Source organism: Erythrolamprus reginae, chromosome 6 (genome assembly GCF_031021105.1).
Source record: "Erythrolamprus reginae isolate rEryReg1 chromosome 6, rEryReg1.hap1, whole genome shotgun sequence".
NCBI classification, from domain to species: Eukaryota; Metazoa; Chordata; class Lepidosauria; order Squamata; family Dipsadidae; genus Erythrolamprus; species Erythrolamprus reginae.
The window spans coordinates 31,238,035-31,264,729 of NC_091955.1; the positions used below are offsets into that span (position 1 = coordinate 31,238,035).

The window sequence follows — 26,695 nt, forward strand, 5'->3', positions numbered from 1 at the left end:
GAGCCGAATCGGGTTTCCCCTATGCGTGGGCGGTGGGGAACGCAAACTCCACCATCTACGCATGCGCGGCCATAGAAAAAAAGGGCACACATGCGCAGATGGTGTTTTTACTTCCGCAACCCTACATCCCGAAAAATCGATTATCGCGAGGGGTCTTGGAACGGAACCCTCGCAATAATAGAGGGATCACTGTAGTTGTAAACATTACATCTGAATTACATAAAACCCGCAGAAGAATGTTGTTTGAGATAGCATTCTCATAGACAATATAGCAAGAATTGGTTCACTATTGTTGTCATTAGTATCTTGATAGTGTGTCAAATTACAATCATTAAAAGGGGAAAATCATAATATTGATGAAGACAAATCTGAGAAGGTAATCGGTTTTTTAAAAGTTTCAGCATGTTACTAACTTTCAGAAATGTGCAACAGTGGGGTCCTTCATGCTCTTTGAGTTTGATTGTTTTCTTATAGACCTTTTATCACTATCATGTGTTATGTAACAAAAACCACATTACTTAATACAACAAACCTTTCTAAGACAAATGAAAAGGTATCAATTATAGAAACCACATAGTATTTGGCAATCCTTTTGCATTTATTAAAGAGAAAAATGGTAATTTTGTACCTTCTAAAAAAGTAGATCTATAGTCTACAGATTCACTTGACACTAATTCAGTCGTCGGGCTTACACTCCTTGCACTCACAAGCCTGTCCAAATGAGGAGTGTGTACTCTTCCATCATAGCGAACAATCTCTCCACCTAAATCTTATCATAGAAGAAAAAAATGTAAATATTATAAAAAAACTGATGTTTCCATTACTATCATTCTTACTGGAACTAATGTAATAGTAATCATAATAACAACAACAACAACAACAATAATAATGGTTTTAATTATTATTAAAGACCTGGTTATGGCTCACTAATGGAACACTGAAGGAGGAGATAGAAGGTCTATTTCTTGCAGCCCAGGAGCAAGCAATCAGAACAAATGTAATTAAGGCCAGTATTGAAAAATCAGCTGATGACTCAAAATGCAGACTTTGTAAGGAAGTTGATGGAACAATTGATCACATCCTCAGCGGCTGCAAGAAAATCGCACACATGGACTACAAATAGAGGCACAACTACTTGGCCCAGATGCTTCATTGGAACTTGTGCCACAACTACCACTACCAGTGATAACGAACTGGTGGGATCATAAATCTGAGAAGGTAATTGAAAACAAACATGCCAAAATACTTTGAGACTTTCAAATTCAAACTGACAAGGTTTTGGAACACAATACATCAGACCACATGATTGTGGAAAAGAAAAAAGTGTGGATCATTGATGTTGCCATAACAGTGTGGATCACTGATGTTGCTGAATTGATAAACAGGATCTTAAAATCGAACTACAATGATTCTGGCATAAACCAGTACAGGTGGTCCCAGTGGTAATCGGCATGCTGGATACTGTGCTAAAAGACCCCAGCCGACATTTGAAAACAATAAACATTGACAAAATCACGAACTGTCATTTGCAAAAGGCCACCATACTTGGATCTGTGCACATCATATGAAAATACATCACACAGTACTAGACACTTGGGAAGTGTTCGACTTGTGATATTGTGATACGAAATCCAGCATATAAATCTTGTTAGCTGTGCATTACTGCTTTTTTGGAATAAAATAACAACAACACTACTAAACATGAAACTCAGTCAACTGAACATTTAAAAATGTATCACAAATACCCTTAACTGGCGCTGATGGTTGATACGGGTTGCTGCTAGCAAGTATCTTCTTAAAATGTATGATGTTCTAACTAGCAGAAATTGCAGGATGCTGCAATTTCTTTATTATTATTTTTATTATTATCAACATCATCATCATCAACAACAACAATAATAAGACATTCAGTCAACTGGACATTTAAAATGCATCACAAATATTACTGACTGGTGCTAATATAGGTTGCTGCCAGTGTCCTGGACATCAACCAGGTTGTTTATTATTATTACTATTATTATTGTTGTTAATTTATTTATTTGATTTTTATGCCGTGCTTCTCCTTAGACTCAGGGGGGCTTACAAAATGTTAGCAATAGCACTTTCTGACAGAGCCAGCATACTGCCCCCACAATCCGGGTCCTCATTTTATCCACCTCGGAAGGATGGAAGGCTGAGTCAACCTTGAGCCGGTGATGAGATTTGAACCGCTGACCTACAGATCTACAATCAGCTTCAGTGGCCTGAAGTAGAACACTCTACCTGCCGCGCCACCCTGGCTCTATATTTGTTGTTGTTTCATTGTTGTTGCTGTTATTGTTGTTAAAACATCTCAACTTTCCAATCAAAAAATATGTTGGATTAGGGCAAGGTTTATCTTAATCCAGCATTTTGTTTGTAACAACGATCAAGAAGATACCTCTGGGGTTGCTTGCAGGCAGAAGGCAGCCTAGAAAGTTTTCAAGACCTAGAGACCTATCCTCCATGAATTTATAGTTTAGATTAATGAGCATAATATTATGGAGCAATGAATTACTCATACATTATGATTATATGAACAAATGCTTCCTCTTGTTTTAAATTTCCTTCCAATCCGCTTCACTGGATGCTTCCTTTTTGTAATGATTTTTTTGGGGGAGTGGGAAGGTCAGGGAACCATCTCTATAACTACACATTACTTGCCGTGTTATTCATGATTGTATGAACCAACCTGTCTTCCTTCTGTAACCTTTTTTTTTATAAGATAAAAAGTTCCTAAAGGTTTAGGGGTTTGATCTCTCTGGTTACTTGGACTGTCCTTTTCTATCCTTTTTCTTTATCCTACGCTTATTGTATTAAAATAGAATTGCTTCTACTATTTATTTGACCATTATGCTAGTTTGAAGAATTCCTACTGTATCAGCTACTTTTGGTTTTCACTATTTTATTTTATTTTTATCTGCAAACAAGGCCAGGGAACTGTTTACACCCAAGTTAAGGTCACATTAAGGTCACAAGTTAAATAGTCTGAACACAAATCCTTCAGCAACCGTGCTTCTTTCTAACCCCCCTCCATTCTGAATACTTCTACCTTTTATTTTTTGGTTTTTTAATCAATTAATAATCTATAAAAGCATGAGTCAATTTATCCAAAGATCACTAAGTTTATTAAAGAGCTTTTGATGAAGAATTTTGTTAAAGGCTTTTACTGATCCAAGAATACAGCACTGGCACCATCCATCCACATACCTATCTGTATTAGCACTTCCAATTCCCTCCCCGAGAAAGTCGGTATAGACTTGGTATAGACTGCATCTTTTGTAGGGGAGACAGATACAAAGTAGTACTGAGCACATTTTTTTCTGCAAATCTTTCTGTTTGTTAGGAAACAGTTTTCATTTGCGAAAGAGAGCCTAGTTTCCGCCTTACTGTTAAAAAGAGAGGATTTTGTTAACCCTCTTACATCATGGAACATTACTGTAGTTTTAAATAATTCCAGAAACTAAAAAGAGATTTTATTGAAATACAATAAAAAGTATTAATGATCATCACCTTTGATTTGCTTTCTCTTTTTTCTCCAAAAGAGAAATCCAAATGCTAGCAGTAAGAGAAAAAATGTTGTTGCAACAATGCCTGCAATGAGTCCTGTGAAATTGGAGTCTGGTTGAATCATTACTTTCCCAATAACTGTTGATGAAATTTCTTTTTTCCACTGAAAGAAAGATAGATTTAAAAAGTCTGAAATGTACTAAAACACACACACACACACACACACACACACACACACGTAGCAATAATGACAAAAATCAGCATAATTTAATTGTGGAAGTTGATATACAGGGCAGGTTTCACCAATAATAACACATCTTATCACACACCTACTACAAATTCTGCTTGCACTTTATTTCTGCTATCAGTAGCTCGGATTCTCTTATTCTGACCCCAGAAAAATGTCTAATTAGTAAGGAAGCAAATATTGAGGATGAGGAAGATTATGTGTATCTGCCTTTGTCTGCTGGCTCAGTGATTCCGTTTAGCAAAGATTCCCTGTTTAGCATGCAATAAATTCAGTGATAAGGGGCTTATTCAAGAAGTTTTGCTCAATTCTGGAGATAAGAAAAAATTGTCTAAATTCAGTTATCTGTGCAACTTTTCATATTGATTTATTCGCTTTATAGGTAGCACATGAAATTAACAAAGTGATCATTTCTGTAAGAAATCAATGATTAATTTTAAACTATGCATGCTCTATGCTTTACAATAGCTTATAACATTCCTTATGATTAGAATAGTAGATATCATCTGGTATCCTCAAATCATTTGTTCTGCTGTTGGTAAAAGTATGCTATCAGCTTTATGCAGTAATTACTAAAATTTAGTTAATTGTTATCAAGTTGGATTCCATTCCTGCCAATTATATGAAGAAATATTTTCCATTCTGAATTAATTTTATGAGTAACTTGTAACTCTTCCAAAGACATTCCAATAATATCTTTGATGTCAGCAATCTACCTGATCCATTATCTTTTTTTTTTACTTCTCTAAACCATTCCCAACACTTTCCACCATCTGCTTGCATTCATATATATAGTCCAAGGTGTTTGTACCGTCTCCATAGTCACAATTCAAAGGCATCTATTTTCTCATACTCAGGCTTTCTCAATTCCAGTCTCTGCAGACATACTTTTATCACAAAAAACCATTGCTTTGAACTATTCTGGGCTTTGTAGAGGTGTGCAGTGTTAGTATCTGAAGTGGGAAAATACTTCCTATCTAAAGTATGTGCTTGTTTTTGTATCCTGTTGGCAGAACCTTACAGAAGATACACAGTCCTAGAACAATATGTGCTTGAGTTAAGTGGGCAGTAACATGACATAATCAAATCATCTTGTAAACAGAGTTTCCTCCAGAATTTTGCCCTTTTGCCATTTTGATAATCCATGAACAATACTATATCATTCCTAGTATTGCATTTAATGTTTCTTGCAATTTTCTGTAGAATTCATTCTATCATTGTGTCCTTTTAGATAAGTTCAAATGGCCAGACCAGATGACTTATATTCCAGAATATTAAAAATGCTGGCTGATGTGATTTTGGAACCACTGAACAAAATATTTCAGAGCTCCTGGAGCAGGGGCAAAATGCCAGAGAATTAGAAAAGAACTGATGTTGTTCCAATATTCAGGAAGGGAAAAAAGTGGGTCCAGGAAAACTAGAAATTAATCAGACTGTCAGACAAACTTGAAATATGTACGCAGAGAAAGAATTATGGAAATAATGAGGATTATTAAAAGCCAAAGCTCAAACTTTATCCACAATTTAAAATGCCAAGTTATGATTGCAAATTTGATTCTAAATTACAGACAAATTTCCAATTCATATCTTTAGTTGAAATATGGTATCACATAGGGAAACATTTTCCAATAAGATTGCATTAATAGTGAAGTACCGTGTTCCCTGAAAATAACACAAGTCCTGATAATAAGGCCAATAGGGCTTTTCAGGACATGCGTTGAAAATAAGGACCCCCAACTACTTTCTGGGGAAAGGAGGAGATGTTCTTTCTCCAGCGGGCACTCTTTTGGCCGGGAAAACAAGAGCAAGCAAGGTAGGTGTGCGCACACCCTGCAGGACTAGTTTGGCTCCTCTGGGCTCTGTCTACAGCAGTTTGAAAGATGCTCCTGCCTGTGAGAAAGAAGAGTGGAGCAACAATCCCTGCCTCACCATCTCCTTGCAGGCAGGAATGCGTTTCATAAGCCTAGAGCAGCCGAGCCAGTCCTGTCGGGTGTGCATGTACCCGCCTCTCACTTGCTCTCTTTCTCTCTTTCCTGGGCAAAAGAGTGCCCACCAGGGAAAGAGTAGCTCCCAGCCAAGAGAGTGAAAAGCGGGTGCGCACATACCCTGCAGGACTGCGTGCATACAATCTCGGCTCTGGGCTCTGCCTATGGAAATTTGAAATGTGCTCCTGCCTGTGAGGAGGAGGTGAGGCCGATCGGGTACAGTGCCGGGCAGCAGATGTCTCTTTTGTCACCCTGTCGACTCGGCCTCCCTTACTCACTTGCCGGCTCAGGCTGCTCATCCTCCACCTGTCCTCCCCGCATCCACCAAGACCAGGGAGTAGGTGGCAGTGGGACAACTAGTCCCACGCTCGCCGCCTACTGCACCCCCAAAATAATAAGGCCTCCTCGATAATAAGACCAAGGACATATTTCGGGATTCAAAAAATATAAGACCATGTCTTATTTTCAGGGAAACACAGTAGAAAATTTGTGGAAGCGTTCAATTGCTAAAAATACCTTTAAAGGATTAAAAATTATAATTAATAATAAGAACTAAAATTATATATTTGAAAAAAATGTAGAAATACAGTATGAACCAAATGATTGGTTCAAACCAAGTAAGAATGCAAAAGTGAAGTGCTTCCAATTTGAAATGTTGTTGCTGTTCACTTAATACACAAATCAAAGACAGAAGAAACTAGAAATGCACAGCAGCAGGTCTTGTTAGTAAAAATGGTGACAATTAAAACTGAATCATATATGCAATATTAAGATAAAATATTATTAAATATCCTACCACTATATTTAATTCATGGTTGGTTTTGAGCAGCTCCTTAGGAATGGTACAAGAAACAGACTGCAACTTCAAGGTGATGTTCTCACAACTCTTGTTTCCAACTTTTAATACTTCGCCTTTAACAGCTTCAGAGTCAATGTTACTTCCCTAAAAAAGAAGTTACAATAATTAAAGTCAAAGAGAGAAGTAGTAAAACAAAAGGCATAATAAACACTGGATTGTATTTATTCTTTCCATAGTTAAAAAAATGCCAGAAGATATGCTATTTCTCAGTGGCCACTACAATAGATTAAATAAGGTTACTTGGTCTCCAAAAGTTAGCAAGTAATTCAAGCAGAAAAAAATTCACATTTCAAATAATTATAGAGAGACATTAAATTTACCTTCCTAAAATTTCCCAATAATTATTCATTACTCAAATCAAGTTACAAAGGAGCTTAAGAATGTCTACATAAGTTAAAACATTGTTGCATGTCTCTGTGACAGAATGGAGTTTAATGGGAATAAAAATAAATTATTTACAGACATACAGGTAGTCCTCAAGTTATGACAATTGAGCCTAAATTTTATGTTGCTAAGTGAGAAATTTGTTATTTCCACATTCATTCATTCATTCATTCATTCATTCATTCATTCATTCATTCATTCATTCATTCATTCATTGGATTTGTATGCAGCCCCTCTCCGAGGATTTAATAAGTGAATCTGGCTTTCCCATTGACCTTGCTTGCCAGAAAGTCACAAAAGTGATCACATCACCCTGGGACACAGCAACAGTCATAAATATGAACAAGTTCTCAAGCATCCAAATGTAAATCCCATGACCATTGGGATGCTACAACAGTCATAAGTGTGAAAAATGGAAATAAGTCACTTTTTTCAGTGTTGTTGTAACTTTGAATGGTCACTAAATGAACTGTTGTAAGTCAAGGACTACCTGTGCTAAATCAAGGGTGTCAAACTCAATTTCACTGAAGGCCACATCAGCATTATGGTGGCTCTCAAAGGGCCAATTGTACATAAGACTAGGACCACTCACAGAGGCCATGTGGGTGTGGCTGGATAGGCACGACTTTGTGGTAACAGCCAGGTTGCCGGAAATAGGTGGGCATAGCTGTTTTGGGGTGGTCAACTCAACACCACTCACTGGGCACAGCTGACTTGGGATGGTAGGGTTGGGACAGAATAGGTTGCACCGGCTAAGTCGACATGGGGATATTCTGTGCCCCACAAGCTCGTCTCCCAAGCACATATGCACACACACCGTATTAAAAGTTTGGAGACTTTTATGCACAAAGGAAGGAAAGGGCCTTCTCCCCAAACCCAGGCATGATTTGCAGTTTGCAAGCTCATATTATGACGACCTGGTCTGAGGCACTGAAGCAACACAGATAATAGATCTAACTCCTTTATTGCTCCAATTTTCTCCCAAACATCCCCACATTTACTGCAAGTCCTGGAGCAAAGCTCTCACACGCACTTCCGACAGCCTCTGCCTGCAAGTAGTCCACTAAGCAAAGTTAGCAAGGCAGCAAACAAGGGAAGAAGACCAGAGGCAGGCAAATAGAGCAAAGCCCACAAAACAAAGCACAACAAAATCCAGATGTCGGCAACTGCACATGAGGCTCCATGGATTCAACGCTTGTTCCTGACAAACACCCTTCCCAACAGTGTCTCTTTAAATCTCATTCTTTAGGTGAAGAAGGACAGGGCGCCCTCCTCCCAAGTCATCAGGCTGCCCTGCGCTGATCTCAACTCCTCTTCATTCGTGCTGGGGGATTAGCAAGAGGTAATTGCTTATCACTGGAGCTTCGTTGCTCCTCTGCTTGCCATGCCCTCTCCACCTGGCTTGTCCTCCTGTGCCTCCTCTCCCTCACTGGCTACCCTAGCCCTGTCTCTTCTTCTTCTTCCTCAGATTCAGGTTCCGATGGGACCACGACAGAGATGTGGATAAAGGTCTCCAAGCTTGGAATGGTGTGTGCATGCCCAGCATGCCAAAGGAGATGTTCTTTCCCCAATCCCAAACATCATTGCTGTTTCCCTGTGCAGTGCCCACTCCCAGCAAAGCAGGAGGCAGAGGACGGAGTTGCTGCATGTGGAAGCATAGAGGAGAAAGTTTGCAGGAAGCAGTTGCCTCTAAGTCTAACTTCTGCCTTAACAGATCTCTGGAGAGCAAGAGGATGAGGCATGGGATCAGTGCTCCTTGGCCCTTTTTGAAAGCAAATGCTCATTTCCAATCATGTGTGGTAAGGATGCTGGCTTGTTGTGGTAATCTTTCCTCATGTAGCTTCCACGCCACTCCCTCCTCCTTCCAGACATCTGCTTCCACATACAGCAGCATTCCTCTGCCTCCTGAGGAGGGCAGGCAAGGCTGGGAGGGAGGATTCTTAAGTCTCCAGTAGATGAAGGTAGACCAGGGCAAATACCAAAGCCTCATCTACTAGAAACTCACCATCCCTCTCAGGCTAAGCGAAGGACCCTCAGATAGTGGTATAGGCTGCCTAGAGCCCTGGGAAGCAGAGGGCAAGTGCCCAGCTCAGCCCAGCCCAGCCCTTAAGCTCCCTGGGCATTGAGACCCCGCAGCACAGCCAGGCCATACTTCCCCGAGGGGGTGTCCAGCCACACTTACCTCCCCAAGGCTGCTGCTGCTGCTGTGCTAACTCTCCTTGGTCAAGTTGCTCATGCTGGGCACGGAGGGCAAAGTGCATGAGCAACTCCCTCTTTATTCAAGGAGACCCAGATTTGTAAGCAAAGCATCCTCAGCAATAAGATGGAAGATCACCAGGAGAGGCCAGGAAGAAGGGGCAAGGGGATGGCAAAGGGAAACAGGGCTGCTTGTGGCCAAGTGATAAGTCAGGACCTCCTTGTCAGAACCTGCCTCCCTCATTTCTTCCTCCCTCTCCACTCCTTCCCTCTCTGCCTCCCTCCTTCTCATTCCTATCTTCCTTCCTCCCTCTCTCTGCACCCAGGAAGGGAAGGGGGGAGGGGAGGGGAGGGGGAGAGCACAGCAATACTGTTGGTGACTGTTGTACATACTCCTGATCAGTTGGAGGATGATGAAGATATTGAGGACTCGGATTCAGATAGTGTTTATGAAGTAGTGGGGGGCCCGGGGTTACAGGTAGTAGAACAGATGGGAGGCCAACCACAGGATGGAGCTATGAGTTCAGGATCTAGTGAGGGAGAATCAGACGCTTGTTGGGTTAACCCTAAGTTCAGAAGGGTCCAGAAACGTAGAGAGCAGAGGTCTGGAAGAAGATATTAAGGAGAGGAATGGGTTAAATATTGTAGTGATGTATTTGGCATGTCAGGGGGTCAGTGGAGAAGAAGGGTGGAGTTTCAATGTTGCAGAAAAGAATAATGGATGTGTTTTTGCCATGCTAAAGTAAGCCAAAGTATTTTGTATTGCATACAGCCGGTGCTGCTATTTTTTCAAAGTTATGTGGTTAGGAAAATAAATCTTGTTTAAGTGAAGCAGGAAGAGGAATGTGAGAAATGCGGCTAAGAGAGAGATAACGGACCGAGTGCTGTATGGAATGTGTTTGAAGTACAGGAGAGCAGAGAAATAAACGGAGTTGCTTTATTCTTGAAATGATGCATTTAATAAGAGTTATTTGTAATTACTAAATTTCTACCAGAAACCAGAACAGTAACCGTGGCTTTCCTGCACAGGGGCAGGAGGCGGAATAAGGTACATCCGGGTGAAAGGAAGTGCTCATGGCCATGCTGACAAGCAGGCCATGGAGGTGGCGGAGGGGCTGGTAATGGGTGCAGAGCTGCTGCTGGAGCACTAATACATACTGATCTACAACAACTTCAACATACCAAATGTTATTGGTGCATTCCATAATATCTTCACCAAAAAGCAAGAAAGTGTGTGACCTATCACTTCACATTTCCATTACAAATTAATTCAATAAAATCTTGAGGAAAGGTCGTCTCTCAACATCCAAATGGCATAGGTAGAGGACAGAGGGGAGACTCAAGAATTGGCATGATGAAGTAATGGGCTGGAATGATTAGGGCAGTGATGGCTAACCTTTTTGTCATTGCATACCAAAATAATAAAATGCATGTACAACCTCCCCACCCCAAGCATATGTGTGAAGCCGCCGTGTGCACACCGTGCATGCATGCAAGACTCCCATGCATGCACATACATTTCCCTTATGCACTCTCTGCATGCATGGCAGGGGCCCCAAAACCACTTGGCTGGTGGGAGGCATGCGCACATGCATGGTGCAGCTGAGGTGGGGCAATGGCTCATGTGCCTGCTGAGAGGGCTCTGTGAGCCACCTGTGGCATGTGTGCCATAGATTTGCCATCACAGGTTTAGGGGTACATCCCTTTTAACTGGTTGGTTTTTTCTGCATCTATTTGAAACTTCAGAGACCAATTCTGAAATAATACTCCTCTGGCAGGCACAAGAAGGTGATGATGATTGCTGCAACAAAATTCTTCAATCAGGTTCTCAATTTCTTCTAAGAGTTTTAGTTGCACCATGTTCCATGTTTTCAGAAGATGTTTTTAAATTATTTTAACATTGACTGATATTTACAAATAAGTTTTAAAGTATCTGAATAAATGTATAGGCACACATAATTATTTAAGTAGTTTTTTCTTGAACTCACTTTTAATTTGCATATATTTATTTATTGGAAGCAAGATGTGCCCCATTAGTTACTGCAAATAAAAGCTTTTCTGTTCTGGCCCTAATTAAAAAAACAGTTCAGAAACTCTTTTGTTAAGAACTTTTTGAACAATGAATTAAGTGATCACTTAATTTTATGCTGTCTTTGCTTAATGATGACATAACAAAGCATGATCACGAAGCATGTAAACTTGAGTATTTGTACTTGTTTGAAAATTCATTTCTACCAATTGGAGCTCTGGAACATATGTTTGAAAATCAATGCACAGTATACAGGTACACATATCCCAACATTTTGTGAACAATGCTTTCTCAATCTTATTTGAAATTCTTCTTGTTCTTGAGATTTACTGATGGTGACATTTCCATCATCTGGAGTCATGGAAAAGAATCTCTCATCAAATTTCATAAAATACTTGAACAACTTTCACCCTACCTTAAACTTTCAACTTAATCTACTGAGTGCGTTTCTTCAATGATGTTATGTTAAATTACACAATGGGCACAAAAACACTACATTATGTAACAAACTCAAATTTCATCAAATTTCTAGCGGAACATATTAAGTCTATTGTGTATAGTCAGTGTCTGTGCTATAATTCCATTTATTTTTACCCACTTGAGATGCTCAAGTGATGAAATTAAACCAGAAAACTAAACTTCCCATCCAATGAGATCAACAGACTTATTAACAGAACCGATTAAGACAGGCCACAGAAAGCAAACAACAAAACATCACTGACTGTCACTTTCAACTAACAGTTCAAGCCATTCAAACCTATTATTAATAAGCTATAAATCACTGTCTCAGGCACCAGGCACAAGAGCCACTATTTGCATATGGACAAACTATTCAGCCTGAACTAGTTCTCACAAGCAACCAGAAACAAAAGGAAGAGAATGCTAACATGGAAACCGGCTCACAATAAGTCCAGATGTTCAATTTACAAAAACAACTTCTTCGCAGACAGCAATAACTTTGTACACGATTGGAGTCCCTTCACCTTCTCTTCCTCTAATGTGAAATACTGTATGCTATTACCAGCCAACAGTGCCCCTCTGGATTTGATATCACGTGGAAAAGAAGGACAAAGTAATCACCAAGGATTTTAACCTCCCAGAACACTGCACTAAAATCTCAAAGAATCTTCCAGAAGCTTAACCAGCACAAATGAGCAAGAGATTGCTGAAATCACATGCATCAAAGGATTTTGGATATGAGCCATGGTGGCACAGTGGTTAGAGTGCAATACTGCAGGCTACTTCTGGTGATTGCTGGCTGCCAGCAATTTGGCAGTTCACATCTCACCAAGCTCCAGGTTGACTCAACCTTTCATCTTTCTGAGGTGGGTAAAATGAGGAGCTAAATAAAGGGAAATATGCTGACTCTGTAAACCGCTTACAGAGGGCAGTAAAGCACTGCAAAGCGATATATACAGTAAGTGTAAGTGCTATTGCTATTTCAGGCAATCTTCATGTATGCATTTTAACATTTTCTAAGTATTAAATGATAAGGTACATGATATCTGCATATGTATAACTATCTTGTTCTCTTTTTCCTCCACTTCATCCCAATTTAAATCCTACATTAAATTATTTACTCCAAATATTTGATGCAATAAGCTGTTGTTCAGATTTTATAGCTTTTGATACAATTTATTAGTCTGAAATGATATTCTCCTTTTTTTTTTTACTATTATAGGAAGTTGCTCAGAGTTACTTACGTCACAACTATATCATGTACACTCTAAAGCCGTGATGGCTAACCTATGGCACACATGCCACAAGTGACATGCAGAGCCCTCTTTGTGAGCAGTTGCTCCATCTCAGCTCCAACATGCATGTGTTTGCGCCTCGTCCAGCCAACTGGTTTTCGGGTCTCTTCCGCAAATGTGGTGGTGGGGGGCACATGCAGGAGATGCACACACATGCATGGAGGACATGGGACTTCCCAATGCATAGATCCCACACACATGCGCAAGTATCAGGGCAGCATAGGTCACACATGTATGCATGGGACAGGACACCCATGACATCCCACGTGCATGCAAAGGGACAAGCGTGCATTGCATTATGGATGTTCATGCATAAATGCGGTGTTACGCGCACACACATTTTCGGCACTTTCACTTTCATTATCAGAATTTTTGTGTAACATAGTATCTGTTCAGCTAGATAGGCCAAGACCTATTTTAATAATGTAATGCCTCCATAATACCCAAGATAATCACCAAGGCGAAAGCATGTATGTTATATAAAACCTTACCTTAATTATTACATTCTGACTTCCCTTGGAAATCAGCAATGGTGTTTCAGAAATGGAAAAGTCAGGGTCATTCACATAATCAAAATTAAAACCAGATGAAGTGACACCATCAAAAATGAAAAATACTTTTGTCACAAAAGGCAGCATCAGCTCATATGCTTTCAGTGAAGGAGTTGTACAACAGATTATTTCAGAATCTGAACGATGGTCACATGCCTGTAAGAAAAGCAAATTAAGTAGATGTATCTGCTAATATTACGTCTAAACATTTTATATGAAAGACTATAAGCTGTATCTTTGTTGTAATCACATTGCAGTTATTTTCTTAAAGTGCACCAGTGTTGAAAATTATATTGATTGGCTACTTATGCTGACAATAGACTCATAAGCAGGAAGATATAAATTCTATGTTACACTGATAGATAAGGAATTATATATTAATCATTGTTTACTTATTTAAAATCCGAATCTATATATAGAAACATAGGAACATAGAAGATTGAGAGCAGAAAAAGACCTCATGGTCCATCTAGTCTGCCCTTATACTAGTTCCTATATTTTATCTTAGGATGGATATATGTTTATCCCAGGCATGTTTAAATTCAGTTACTGTGGATTTACCAACCATGTCTGCTGGAAGTTTGTTCCAAGCATCCACTACTCTTTTAGTAAAATAATATTTTCTCACATTATTTCTAATCTTTCCCCCAACTAACCTCAGATTGTGCCCCCTTGTTCTAGTGTTCACTTTCCTATTAAAAACACTCTCCTGAACCTTATTTAACCCTTTAACATATTTAAATGTTTTGATCATGTCCCCCCTTTCCCTTCTGTCCTCCAGACTATACAGATTGAGTACTGATAGGTTTTATGCTTCAGACCTTCCACCATTTTTGTAGCCCGTCTTTGGACCCATTCAATTTTATCAATATCTTTTTGTAGCTGAGGTCTCCAGAACTGAACACGGTATTCTAAATGTCGTCTCACCAGTGCTCTATACAGCAGAATCACAATGCTTCTTATACCTCTAGCTATGTAGCCAAGCATTCTACTTGCTTTCCCTATGCCTGACTGTACTGTTCACCCATTTTGAGACTGTCAGAAATAACTACCCCTAAATCCTTCTCTTCTGGAGTTTTTGCTAACACAGAACTGCCAATACAATACTCAGATTGAGGATTCTTTTTGCCCAAGTGCATTATTTAGGCAGCTATAAGACATTATACACATCAAAGTACAGAGAAAGTTCTATTTTCATTAAAAAAAACCAAAGGCCTAGCAGAAATAGCCATATTTAAATCTAGAATGATTTTATTTATTTTAAAAATGAAGATGATGTCTTAAAAAACAAATTTGCAGGAAAATCATAACAAAGAGACAGTATATTGAACTCTGAAACATACTCTGAAGAAATTGGACATAATTCTAGACTGCCTTCTATCAAGGTTTTAGTTCCAGCATAATGATAGTTGCCCTCCAGATGTTGCTGGTATACAACTCCCAATTACTCTAGATAATGTGACACATAGTAAGGTATGTTAGAAGTTGTAATTTAGACATATGTAGAAAACCACCAATTTCCAAACCTTGCTTGTGGTTTATTTGTCTTATTATATTTTACTAATTTTACACATTTAACCCAATGGCAACCCAGTGTCTTACTCTAAGAAATGGGTTAAGCTAAATAACTATTTTCAGATGACATTTAATCCAGATGGTGAAATATTGCAAATCATCTCCTGTTTTATAAATATACTAAATATTTTAAATTAACTATTAGATAACAGATTATCTAAAGAAAGTTATCTTAAATTACAAAAGAATATAAGAAAATGGAACAAGTGTAAGATACATTACAGTATAAAAACTTAACATATGCAAGAATGATATGAAATTAGAGTTAGGACCTCATGCAATTATTTTATTGCTCATAAGAACTATTTTAAACATATTGCTTTGATCTTTTAAGGCATTCAAAAATGGATAATTACACAAAGAAGCAGTTGTATAGTTCAAAATAAACCTGTCATACTAAAATACATTTCATTAATACAAATTCATTGAATATCTTATCTATTGCAGAGTAACCAATGTCTTTTAAATTAATAACAATGGCATTTGTAATTTAGTTGGTGGTCATCTATTAGAATGGGATCTGTAGCTTGTTACTTTATCTGCCTAGGCTCTGAAAAGCATACTTTCAGAGAATGATTTTAAAAAATCTAATAATGTTTTTTAATGATGATGCAATGTGGCTGATTGGAAAGGTTACAGTAAATCACATTTTTAGGGCCCTTGCTATTATATCATTTGACACGACGTTTAAAATTTAAAAATATGGTACTTTTATGAAATAGTACATTGTTTCTGCTAATAGATAATCTTCTGCTTATAGATAATCAAATCAGTTTTTAGGATTCATTTTATTTTAATGTTACTTTAAATTTTTACAAATATGTTTAATATAATACAGAACTATGTAGATTTACAAACTAAATAGAAATACTTAGTTTGAGTGCTTACAATTGTTTTAAATAAAAAAAGTTTCAATAGTATTTTGGTATTATTATTATTATTATTATTATTATTATTATTATTATTATTATTATTATTTCTACAACCTGCACCTGTAAGCACAGGTAGAATGCTAAGCATATGGAAGAGGAATCTTTTCAGACATGGTTTGCAAGACCCATTCATGTCTTTCAGAAACAATAATGCAACCTTTGAATTAATGAATATAAACACAACCTATAAATCTAAACTCCAATAACTAATTTATTTTTTCTTAACTTTGTGGCATACACACAAAACTGGAAGAAGATCTGAATACTTAAGGGTACCATCAAGTGGGCGACTCAGATAAAGAGATAAAAAGTTATAGAGCCCAGGCCATTACAATGCCTGAGATACAATGTTTGAAATAGAATCCCAAGCTTTGATGCACTTAGATGATTTGCATACCACTCCACTCCTAATAATTTAGGCTATTAGGAATTGGCATCAATGTGTGCTCTTTTCTCATCTAACTCCAATTTAGTATTAGTTTGTTAAGTATGAGCTTGTGGTAAAGACAGATTAGGATGTGTAAATAAAGCCAAAGATATCCAGACAAAAAAGGAGTTTTGGATTTATGGATCAGATCAATATTCAATTGGTATACAGTACTCAGGAAATGATGAGCAAGAGCTAAGGGGAAAAATATAAAATATAAATATATATATTTTGTATATAACAGCCTCCATTTTAAAAATAGTCATGTAGCTGCATTTAAAACATTGAAAAGCTCACATGTTGTACAAAGTAAATTTGTTTTAATTTAGCATGGTCTGTGAACTATCCTTTTATGAACTTTCTATCCCAGAGTTTAGAAAACTGCGATCATCTATACTGTTAGCATAACATCACAGTTGACTTGCATCTGAGATTATTCTCAGGGCAGTTTGTATTGGTATTTATATTACAAAGTTGTGCCATAATAACCCTCTAAGTTAGCATTATCTCAAGATTTATCATAACCTTTTCAGATATACAGTAAACATTTCAAAACATTGTTTTGTTCTTTTTTTTGTATTTTAAACAAATAAATCTTTTGATGTGCCAGTCATACATGATCAATGATTTTTTTAAAAAGAAATTCAGTGTATAGATAATTTTATGAACGCATTAATTCAAAACTGAAATACTACATTCAAATTATCTTTGTACTGATGTATTTTTCAAACTATTTGAAGAAATGAACTCTTCTCTGTCAGATTTCACTATGGTCTGGTTGCAAGTCATGCTGACCTGAACACATTTTTTTCTGTTTCTGCTAACTTTTCCATCCCCCTCACATATGCACATACTTTTCCAGAAAAAGAAAAAAAATGCAATATTGTTATTCTAGAGAGAGGCATTAAATGCAAACATAATATGTTTATTATGCTTAATTTTGAACATATTAATTCTTTTCAAAGACTTGCAGAAAATAAATTTGCCAGGTTATTTCTTGTTATAATCTCCAAGCCTGCCTGCCTGCCCCCCCCCTCTCTCTATCTCTATCTATCTATCACATTTAGATTCTGCCCATCTCATTGTTGCAGCAACTATGGGTGGCTTACCGAAGCTTGAAAGATAATACAAACTGTTAAAACAATAAAAATGGTTAGATAAACAACTAAAAACCAAGTGAACAGATGACATGGGACTGGGGATCTTTAACCAACCTTAGCATAGCACATTCTTATTGGTGCCTCAGACCAACCAGCATAGTCAGGTTTTAATGCTCTTCAGGAATGCCAAGAGTGTTAGGTCCAACCTAACCTCCAGCAGAAGAATATTCCAAAGGGCAGGGGACACAGCAGAAAATAATTTCTTCCCAAACCCCTCAGACAAATTGAACAATACAAATCACTTCATTCCTTTCTTTCATATGGTTATTCAACAGAATTATCATAAAGGTATTCCAAATCATCCTCTCACACACAGTGCAGGCCCACACCAATGAACAGTACTTATATTGATTGTTTCCTGATTGCTTATTTGTACACTATGACAATTATTAAGTATTGTACCTCATGATTCTTGAGAAATGTATATTTTATTTTATGTACACTGAGAGCATATGCAACAAGGACAAATTCCTTGTGTGTCCAATCATACTTGGCCAATAAAGAATTTTATTCTATTCTATTCTATCATAGTGTTTTATAATATACAATTTATGCATGCCAAAACATAGCATTTAATTTTTGTCTATTTGCAACAGCCGCTGATTTTTCATAGCAGTGCTAACTTTAGATGCATCTGTACATACTTCTTTAAAAAAAAACCCATCTCTATGAATATTCATTGGCAGTTAAATATGTGTACAATTCCTGGATTGCTTCCATCTTCACTTACTGGCTTGATGTATTTATTAACAGTACCGAAAAGCACAAAACTATTCTTGCTGGATCATACTAACAGTCCATTTTTTCCCAGCTATGCCAACAATGTCTTTTGGGAAGTTTATAAACATGGACAGGAGAATGACTGCTATCTGTTGCTGTTGCTCTTAAGTGATACTTCAGATATGTTACTTGTGCTTCAAGAAACAGAATAAAGTAATAAAGCCCAGTATCCATTTAATACCCATAATTCAGATTAAAATGTGTTTTCAGCAATTTATGTATTGCATAGTATTGAAGGAAAAACAGTTTCTTTTTGCAAAAAGTTCAACAGTCTAATAAGAGCATAACAAAATTTTACAACTGGAGGCTCACTAAAGTACAGTGGTACCTCTACCTCAGAAGGCCTCTACTTAAGAACTTTTCTAGATAAGAACCGGGTGTTCAATATTTTTTTGTCTCTTCTTAAGAAGCATTTTCTACTTAAGAACACGAGCCCGGAAAAATTTCCCAGGAAATTTGAGAGCGGCACGAAGGCCCGGTCTGTTTCCTGCCATCCTGGCCATCTCTGGCTTTTCTAGGCTCCCAGAGGAGCCTTTCGGTGGTGCTTAGGGAGACTTTGGCAGCCCAGAGCGAGCAAAGCATTTTCCTTTCTCTGGGTGCTTGGAGAGGGCATGTTGTGGTTAGCTCTGGCCCAGCTCCTGCCCCAAGGACTGTGGATGTGGAGGAGACATCCACATGCTGCAGGCCTGTTTTGCCTCCGGTGGAATCTGTTGATGAAGGCTCCTCTGACCAAGAAGACATGAGTGACATGGAGGAGGAGAGTGTGGCAGACAGCTCAGAAGGAGATCAATTATCTAGCTCCTCCTTGGATTCAGAACAAGAGTTAAAGATACAGCCACCCATGCGGAAAGCGATGCATAGGCAACAACAACTGAGAGATTATTATCAAAGAAAATGAGGCCACCTGTGGCTGGGTGGGGCTGTGGTAATTAGTGAGGCTGCTATGAAGAGCAACCTGTGGGTTTGGCCATTGTGGAGGATTATCTGATCATTGTGTTTCGTGACTGCTTTACTGACTTTGACCTTTTGTGTGCTGTTCCACGCTTTGAAACTAAACCAGGGCAAAGTGTGTTTCACTTTGTGAAAAAAGAAGGACTGTGAATTGCCTCACAGATGCAAGCTAAGTATCACAGAACTGATAAGGGACTTGTACAAATTACCAGTTTGTTTGGAGACAAGTGCTCTTTGCTATTCCAAAAGAGGGCTTGGTTTAAGTGAATTTTCATTATAAAGAACATTGTTTTGAATTTTCAAACGTGTGTGTGTCTGAAATTGTATCTGTGCATTTTTGGGAGGATTCTACCAGAGAGCTCGACAGAACAGGGCATAAACATCTGCCAGTCCCCAGAGAATAGAAACGCTCCCTTCGGAGCATTTTCCTTTCTCTGGGTGCTTGGAGTCACCACACTTCGCTGTGGTGACACCCTCACGATGCCTCCCATGCACCTGGTGCGAAGTTGCCTCCCAGAGTGTCTGGGTGCGGAAAGGCAAAGGGGGGCACTTCGCCCTGGCCGGATCAACTTGGCTTCAGTCAAACCAAGGAGTCACCACAGTGAAGGAAAGGTACCGTCTACAAAGCAAGCGAGTGAGAGGAGAAGGGAGCCTTTCAGCATGGGAAGGAAAAGGAAGCAGGTAGCAGCAGCAGCAGCAGCAGCCACCTTTCGGTCAAAGGAGCGGGAGGTTCCCCCCTCTCACCCACCTGGGTTTCTCTCTCTGGTGCATTGTATGGGAGGCGTGTACTCTTCTATGCCACTTCAGAGTCCCTCTTTTTTTTTTAAGACTTAAAGTTTTGGATTTTTTTGATTCCCCTCACCTCACCTTCTTCCTTTGGCAGCAACTGTCCTCCTCCTCTTCTTCCTCCTCCTCTTCCTCCCACCCAAATTCCAAGCTTTTATTTCTTTCCTAATGGGTTTGCACACATTATTTGCTTTTACATTGATTCCTATGGGAAAAATTGCTTCTACTTACAAACCTTTCTACTTAAGAACCTGGTCACAGAACAAATTAAGTTCTTAAGTAGAGGTACCACTGTATTTCCCTAACAGAAAGGGGACCTAAACAGCAACAACAAAAAGGGTAAGTACATGTCTAACTCATACATATTGATTAGCTGGGAAATAAATAGTTTAACATACATGATTTAGCAGTTTATATTTAGGAGATTTGAGTGGCCTACATGTTTCTAATCAGAACATGCTACTTCTATGTCTCCTGACTCAACTGGTTCCAACTAGTGTTGTAGTTTAGAATGTAGGTCTGTAGTCATGGTGTTAACTAGAATATACAGTATGTCTGTGTACAAGCTGGGATGGGTAGTTAGATCTATTGAAGAATAAACTTTTATTCATAAAATATTTGTTTAATAAAAGTATTTTACTAAATATAAGTATTAAGACCTTTGTGCAAATAAATTATGTTCTGCATAAGAATACTGCCTTTTATGGATCTTATTTAAAGCAGTCAAGTCTCTACTTCTGCAACTTTAAAAGATATGGGCATGCTGGGTAGGAAGTTCTGGGAGTTCATATCTCTTAACATTTGCAAAATACCAATCTAAAATTCCTACACTATGAAATAGGGAACAAAACTTAATTTCATATACACTATGTTACCCATTTTGGATTCTCTTGTGTTCAACTTTCACTTCATTCAGCTTTCTGATTAAACATATGTTTACATATAAATGTATGTTTATGCAATAGAAGAAAATATTTGTAGCTCAAGATTTAATCCTTTGGTATCCTTGGTACTTTCTGAGTGCCAGCAATTTGATTGTTTCTTTGCAGATATTTCATTACCAAATTAGGTAACATAATCAGTGCAGTATGTTTATCCATCCACCTATCTTTCAATTGGGAATTAGGAAAATCTGCAGGGTCTCCCATTGCCACACCTATTTCCCCTCTATTGTCTTATCAATCAAATCATCCCTACTAGTATATTTATCCAGTTAAACAAAGAAGTGCTCACCATTCCATTTTATTTTAGTAGCAAAGCTACATTTAGTGCATGAACAGAAAATCATGTCTGCAGCTGTTCTATATTGTGAACTTACCACACTGAAGTTTCTGCCTATCTTTGGGACTGTTACCAACATCTTTGGAGAGAATGCTGAATTCAAGTTTATCCCTTGAGCTGTAATTGTACTTCCACCACTGATGAAATAAAGACATTGAAATAATCATCTAAATATTACTCCAGAAAACTGATTGGTATTTTAATTTTAATAAGTATGCATGTTTGAATAAGTTTGAAATTACAGGATGAAATGAATTTTGCTAAGATATCATTACAACATCTGAAATTTTATTTCCCTTTTTTGAGAGTTTTTTTCTGATTCCTCTATATAAAAAAAGTTAAATAGATCAATAGAAAGTCATTATTTTTATAAGCTTGGAAATATGCACATTAAACGGAGACTAGAAGTTTAACACAGTCCTTAGGTTTATTGTTGACCCAAACCTAAACAGCTTTCACCAATTTTGTAAAAATAACAACAAACTGACTTGTAACCCAAGAGATCTTAAAAACAGACCTCAACCATCTTTTCCATCAAACGGCAATATAAACAACAGAATTTAAAGATTTGTTGACCAAAGTGTAATAAGCAGAGTAGCACAGAAGAAATATTAAACAATGTTTCATTTCAAGGAGTCAGAGCAAATAGAATTCTATTTACAGCAACAAATACAATTCTTACATTAAGAATCCTAAGCTTAATACTATTCTTCTCCCAAGAGAAGAGGAACAAGCTGTATAAATCAATATGCATTAAATTTACTATTTTTGACAATTCTGTGATAATGCAATAACGGCTTCAGATGATGCCTCTGGAATACTATAGTGCTACCAGACACTGGTATTTTGTGGGGTCAATTTAGAAAGAGTTTAAATGTTCAAGATGTCAACTGTTTTTCTAAAAGATACTGGAGCAGTCTCTAAGCAATTTTTCCTTGTCGCAATCTCCCAAATTCTTTCTTTTTTCTCTGAGCCTTTCTTCATTTGCAATTGACTAAAGCAGAAAGATACCCCACCAACAATTGTTTCTATGATATTCCTATAAGCAAGTTTGGTGTGGTGGTCAAGGTAGTGGCCTAGAACCAAGAGACTAAAGTTTCCCTTATGAAAGCTGGTTGGGTGACTGGGCCAATACTCTCCCTCAATCTAGTATTTCCCCCCATTCCAACACTGGCCAAGGATCACTTCAGAAATTGAGCAGCGCTATCTATTATCTTGGAGGAAAGTCCAAAATAAGGGTGATTTGATACAGGCCATATTTATATCTGAAAATATAACTACAGTACTTATGACAAGTTGTGTGTGCACACAGGATTATGGTTTGTGTGCATAAATATGTTGACTTTAATGAGACAGACCAACGCAGAATAAAACACTAAGACATCCTCATTTTATCATTAAAATTATCTTAAACCTACATATACCTTAACACCTTGGAAAGTGTGTGGCTACCATCTTGATTTTTTTTTAAAAAATTCACCCCTGTAGATGTCCCTAAAAGGGGCCTACATTTCATAAAATAAATGGAATTATTTTGCCAATACAATTTTTGGAAAACTATATTTCTTTCTGTGTGTAATTAATAATAGACTCTTTAAGCATGACTAAAGAATAAAAATAGTTTTTGCAGTTTATTTTGTAGTATTTTACTATCATTTTTTCATTATTATTCATACATCAATATTAAATTCCACTCACCTAAGGAAAGATTTTACTGGATAAATTTTAGAAACAACAGGGTCTTCTCTGTAGGTAAAATGGCCAGCTGAACGACTAGCTGAATCAATTTTCATTTCAACAAAGCATTCCAATGTTTCTCTTTGAAAAGGACTGTAACATTCTATGGTATTAGCAGTCACACTGTAAGAAAAGAAAATTAAAGAATTAAAATAATTCTTACTATAATCAGGTTCACATTTTCAAAAACAGTCTGAATCGGTATGAAATGTTACTCATTATGAAAATCCTCAAGATATATGATTAACCATAATTTCTAGTTCAAATATAATAGAACTTAAGTGGCTCAACCAACTCTGTCCATTTATTTTTTAGTATTTAAAAAAATATTATGCAGATACATTAAATTAAAAAACATTAGTTTTTTTTCCTATGGATTTATTATGCAAAAACTGATCCATCTAAGGCAGATAACCTGCAGTTCATAAAAATGTCAATTACACTGCATCAGTATACAAACTGGAAACTAAAGTACCAAAAAAATCTGCAAGGCTATGGTGTCAGAAACGCTAAAGAAATTAATAATAACAGTGAGTTCAGAAATCTCAGTTGCCTTGCTACTGTCAATTAAAATTCTAACATTTTCTATTACTACATTAACAGGAATCCAACATGGAAAGGATGGAAAACTCAGATACAAAGTAGGAGATGTAAGAAACTTACCCAAGACTCATAAAGGACTCAAATGCCTATATACTAACACTCAAAGTTTAAGGAACAAACAGGCTGAATGTGAAGTATTAGTGATTAAGGTAAATATGATATAGTTACCATTACTAAAACTTGGTGGGATGTAACTGATGACTGGAACGTACAAGTAATTCTTGACTTATGACCACAATTGATACCAAAATTTCTGTTGCTAAGTGAAACATTTGTTAAGTGAGTTTGGCCCATTTTATGACCTTTCTTGCCACAGTTGTTAAGTAAATCACTGTAGTTGTTAAATTAGTCATATTGTTAAGCCCACCATTTGCTTGTAGAAGGTGGGGCAGGGCACATGAGCAAAAATCAAGCTATGGCAAGGATGGGTGGGGTGGAGCTGCCCACAGGCCCCCTATCCACTTACATTAGGACCACTGCATCCAGGCCTCCCATGCACCAACACCTTTCATGCCATTGACTGACTTCTGTGGCCGGACACCACATAGTGCATACCACTGCTCACAGGATGCCACTTGGTTCGTCGCACTGATGCAGCCACTTGCATGTGCAATGTTGTGATGTGCCACATAGTCTCCTGCCGCAAACAGTGGTACTGGCATAAGTACATTGTTTCTGATTGTGAGCAACCACTTAAGAAGTTGGGTAGTGGTGCGACAGGTGTCAGGACATGACACCTGGCTGTGGTGGTCTTAAGATTAGCAGCTAAGACAGGGGTATCAAACTTGATTTCATTGAAGGCTGCATCAGGATTGTATTTTGACCTGGGGGGTCGGGGTAGGTGTGGTAGGGGTAGGCATGGCCAGCTCGACATCACTCGTGCCCCGGGTCCTATGATAGGCCAAGCACTCTGCCAGTGAAAATGGCCTCCCAAGCTCCAATTTCAGCTGCAACAGACTCCTGCAACCCTCTGCCAGTGAAAACAGAGCTCAAGAGGGCCACACACAGCCCTCCCAAGCTCCATTTCATTTGGCAGGGGACTGCGGGCCAGTCCTTCTCTGTTTTCAGGATGGCCCCACAGACCATATTTAAGCACCTCATGGGCAATGTTCCCTCTAGCAGGCGCGGGCGCACAGTTGCACAGGCAAAAACTGAATGCTGTGTGGGGTTTTCAAACCCCATGCGGTGGAGCTGGCACCATTTCTTCCTGCCCAACAGCTGATCTGCCCCTCCCAAGCCTTTCGGCCGGGGAGAATCCCCCATGTGCTCTCTGTCTCAGGGCAAACTTCTGCGCCCCACCATGTGCCGGGGGGGAGGAAGCTGAGAGCTCAGCTGTGAGCTTTAAAGAGAAAGGCAGAGGGAGGGCGAGGCAAGAGCTCCGGTTTGGGCAGTGCCGCAGGAGTGTGTGTGTGTGTGTGTGTGTGTATGTGTGTGTGTATCCTGTGGGAGAAAAGGGGTGGTCGTTCTGGCCCAAACCGGAGCTCTTGCCTTGCCCTCCCTCGGCCTTTCTTTTTAAAGCTCACGTTCAGCCTCCCTGCCCAGGGGCACATGGCCCCTCCCCGAAGAAAACGTCTCTTTGCCTGCCACCGCAGCCGCACCCCCCCAATGGGGAAGGGGGGGGAAGAGAAGCTAGATTCGCTTAACGACTGGATTTCTAACCGATCCATGCCCAGGCATGAAAATGTGCTGTTCAGACATTATACTTTTCCACCCCCACACACAAAAAAAAATAGACGGAACATTGTCCAAGGGCTGGATCTGGCACATAAGCCTTGAGTTTGACACTCCCGGGCTTAGACATCTCCCCCACAAAAGACCTGGTGCTTATTTTTCTTTTCCTTATCATTTAATTCCTTGGAAGAATCAGATTACAGTGATCCCTCGATTAGCGCGGGGGTTACGTTCCAAGACCTCCCGCGCTAATCGATTTCCGCGTTATAGTGGTGCGGAAGTAAAAAACACCATCTGCGCATGCGCGCCATTTTTTTCATGGCCGCACATGCGCAGATGGTGGAGTTTGCGTGTGGGCGGCGGGGAAGACCAAGGGAAGGTTCCTTCGGCCGCCCAACAGCTGATCTGCTCCGCAGCGCGGAAGCAGCGAGGAGCCGAAGATGGGGTTTCCCCGTTGCCCAGGCAAAGGGGAAACCCCATCTTCGGCTCCTCGCTGCTGCCGCGCTGCAGAGCGGATCAGGTGTTGGGCGGCTGAAGGAACCTTCCCTTGGTCTTCCCGCCGCCCAGGCAAAGGGGAAACCCCAAGATCGCTTGCCGCTTGCCGTATTGCAGCTTGGAGCCTTGCTTCGCCTCCTTCGCTGCAATACGGCAAGCGGCAAGCGGCAAGCGATCTTGGGGTTTCCCCTTTGCCTGGGCGGCGCTGGGGCCATGCGGAGCCGCTCATCTAGGGGGGCGTGGACCGGCAAGGTGCCCTCCGCTCTCTCTCTTTCTCTCCCTGTTACCGGTGTGGTATAAGAGAGAGAAAGAGAGAGAAAGGAGGGCGACTTGCCAGTCCACGCCCCCCTGGATGAACAGCCTCGCATGGCCCCAGCGCCGGGCTCCGCTGTTGCCTCCGCCCCCATTCGGCTCTGCAGCTGAGAGGCCTTCCCGGCAGAGCCCTCCCCAACAGCTCCCGCCGCCAGCGCAAAAAAGAAAAGAAAAAAAAATCCCCAAAAGAGGCAGGCATAAAGCGGGGGCACAAGGGGAGCTGCCCGGCAGAGGTTGCTTTTTTTCTTCTCGTGGGCAAGTGGAGGGGGGGAGAGAGAAGGGAGGAAGAGAGTGTGAGAGAGGAAGAAAGAGAGAGAGAAATGATAGAAAAAAGGGGAGAAAAAAAGAGAAATGAGAAAATGATTGAAGCAGAGTGACAGGAAAGAAAGAGAAAGAGACAGAGAAGTGACTCTTGGTGATGACGTATGACGTCATCGGGTGGGAAAAACCGT

General features: G+C 39.3%; 1 protein-coding gene across 6 annotated transcripts in view; it reads right to left on the minus strand.

Annotated features, from left to right (window-relative positions):
* The window catches only part of MET (MET proto-oncogene, receptor tyrosine kinase), a 139,572-nt gene that overhangs the window by 21,310 nt on the left and 91,567 nt on the right, over window positions 1-26,695 (minus strand). For all 6 annotated transcript variants that reach the window (XM_070755471.1, XM_070755473.1, XM_070755470.1 and 3 more), the window contains 6 exons: window positions 23,124-23,285; window positions 21,463-21,562; window positions 13,474-13,689; window positions 6,557-6,703; window positions 3,532-3,691; window positions 629-769 (listed from right to left, as the gene is read on the minus strand). In XM_070755471.1, coding sequence (XP_070611572.1) covers window positions 629-769; window positions 3,532-3,691; window positions 6,557-6,703; window positions 13,474-13,689; window positions 21,463-21,562; window positions 23,124-23,285 — 926 coding nt within the window. The remainder of the gene's footprint in view (window positions 1-628; window positions 770-3,531; window positions 3,692-6,556; window positions 6,704-13,473; window positions 13,690-21,462; window positions 21,563-23,123; window positions 23,286-26,695) is intronic.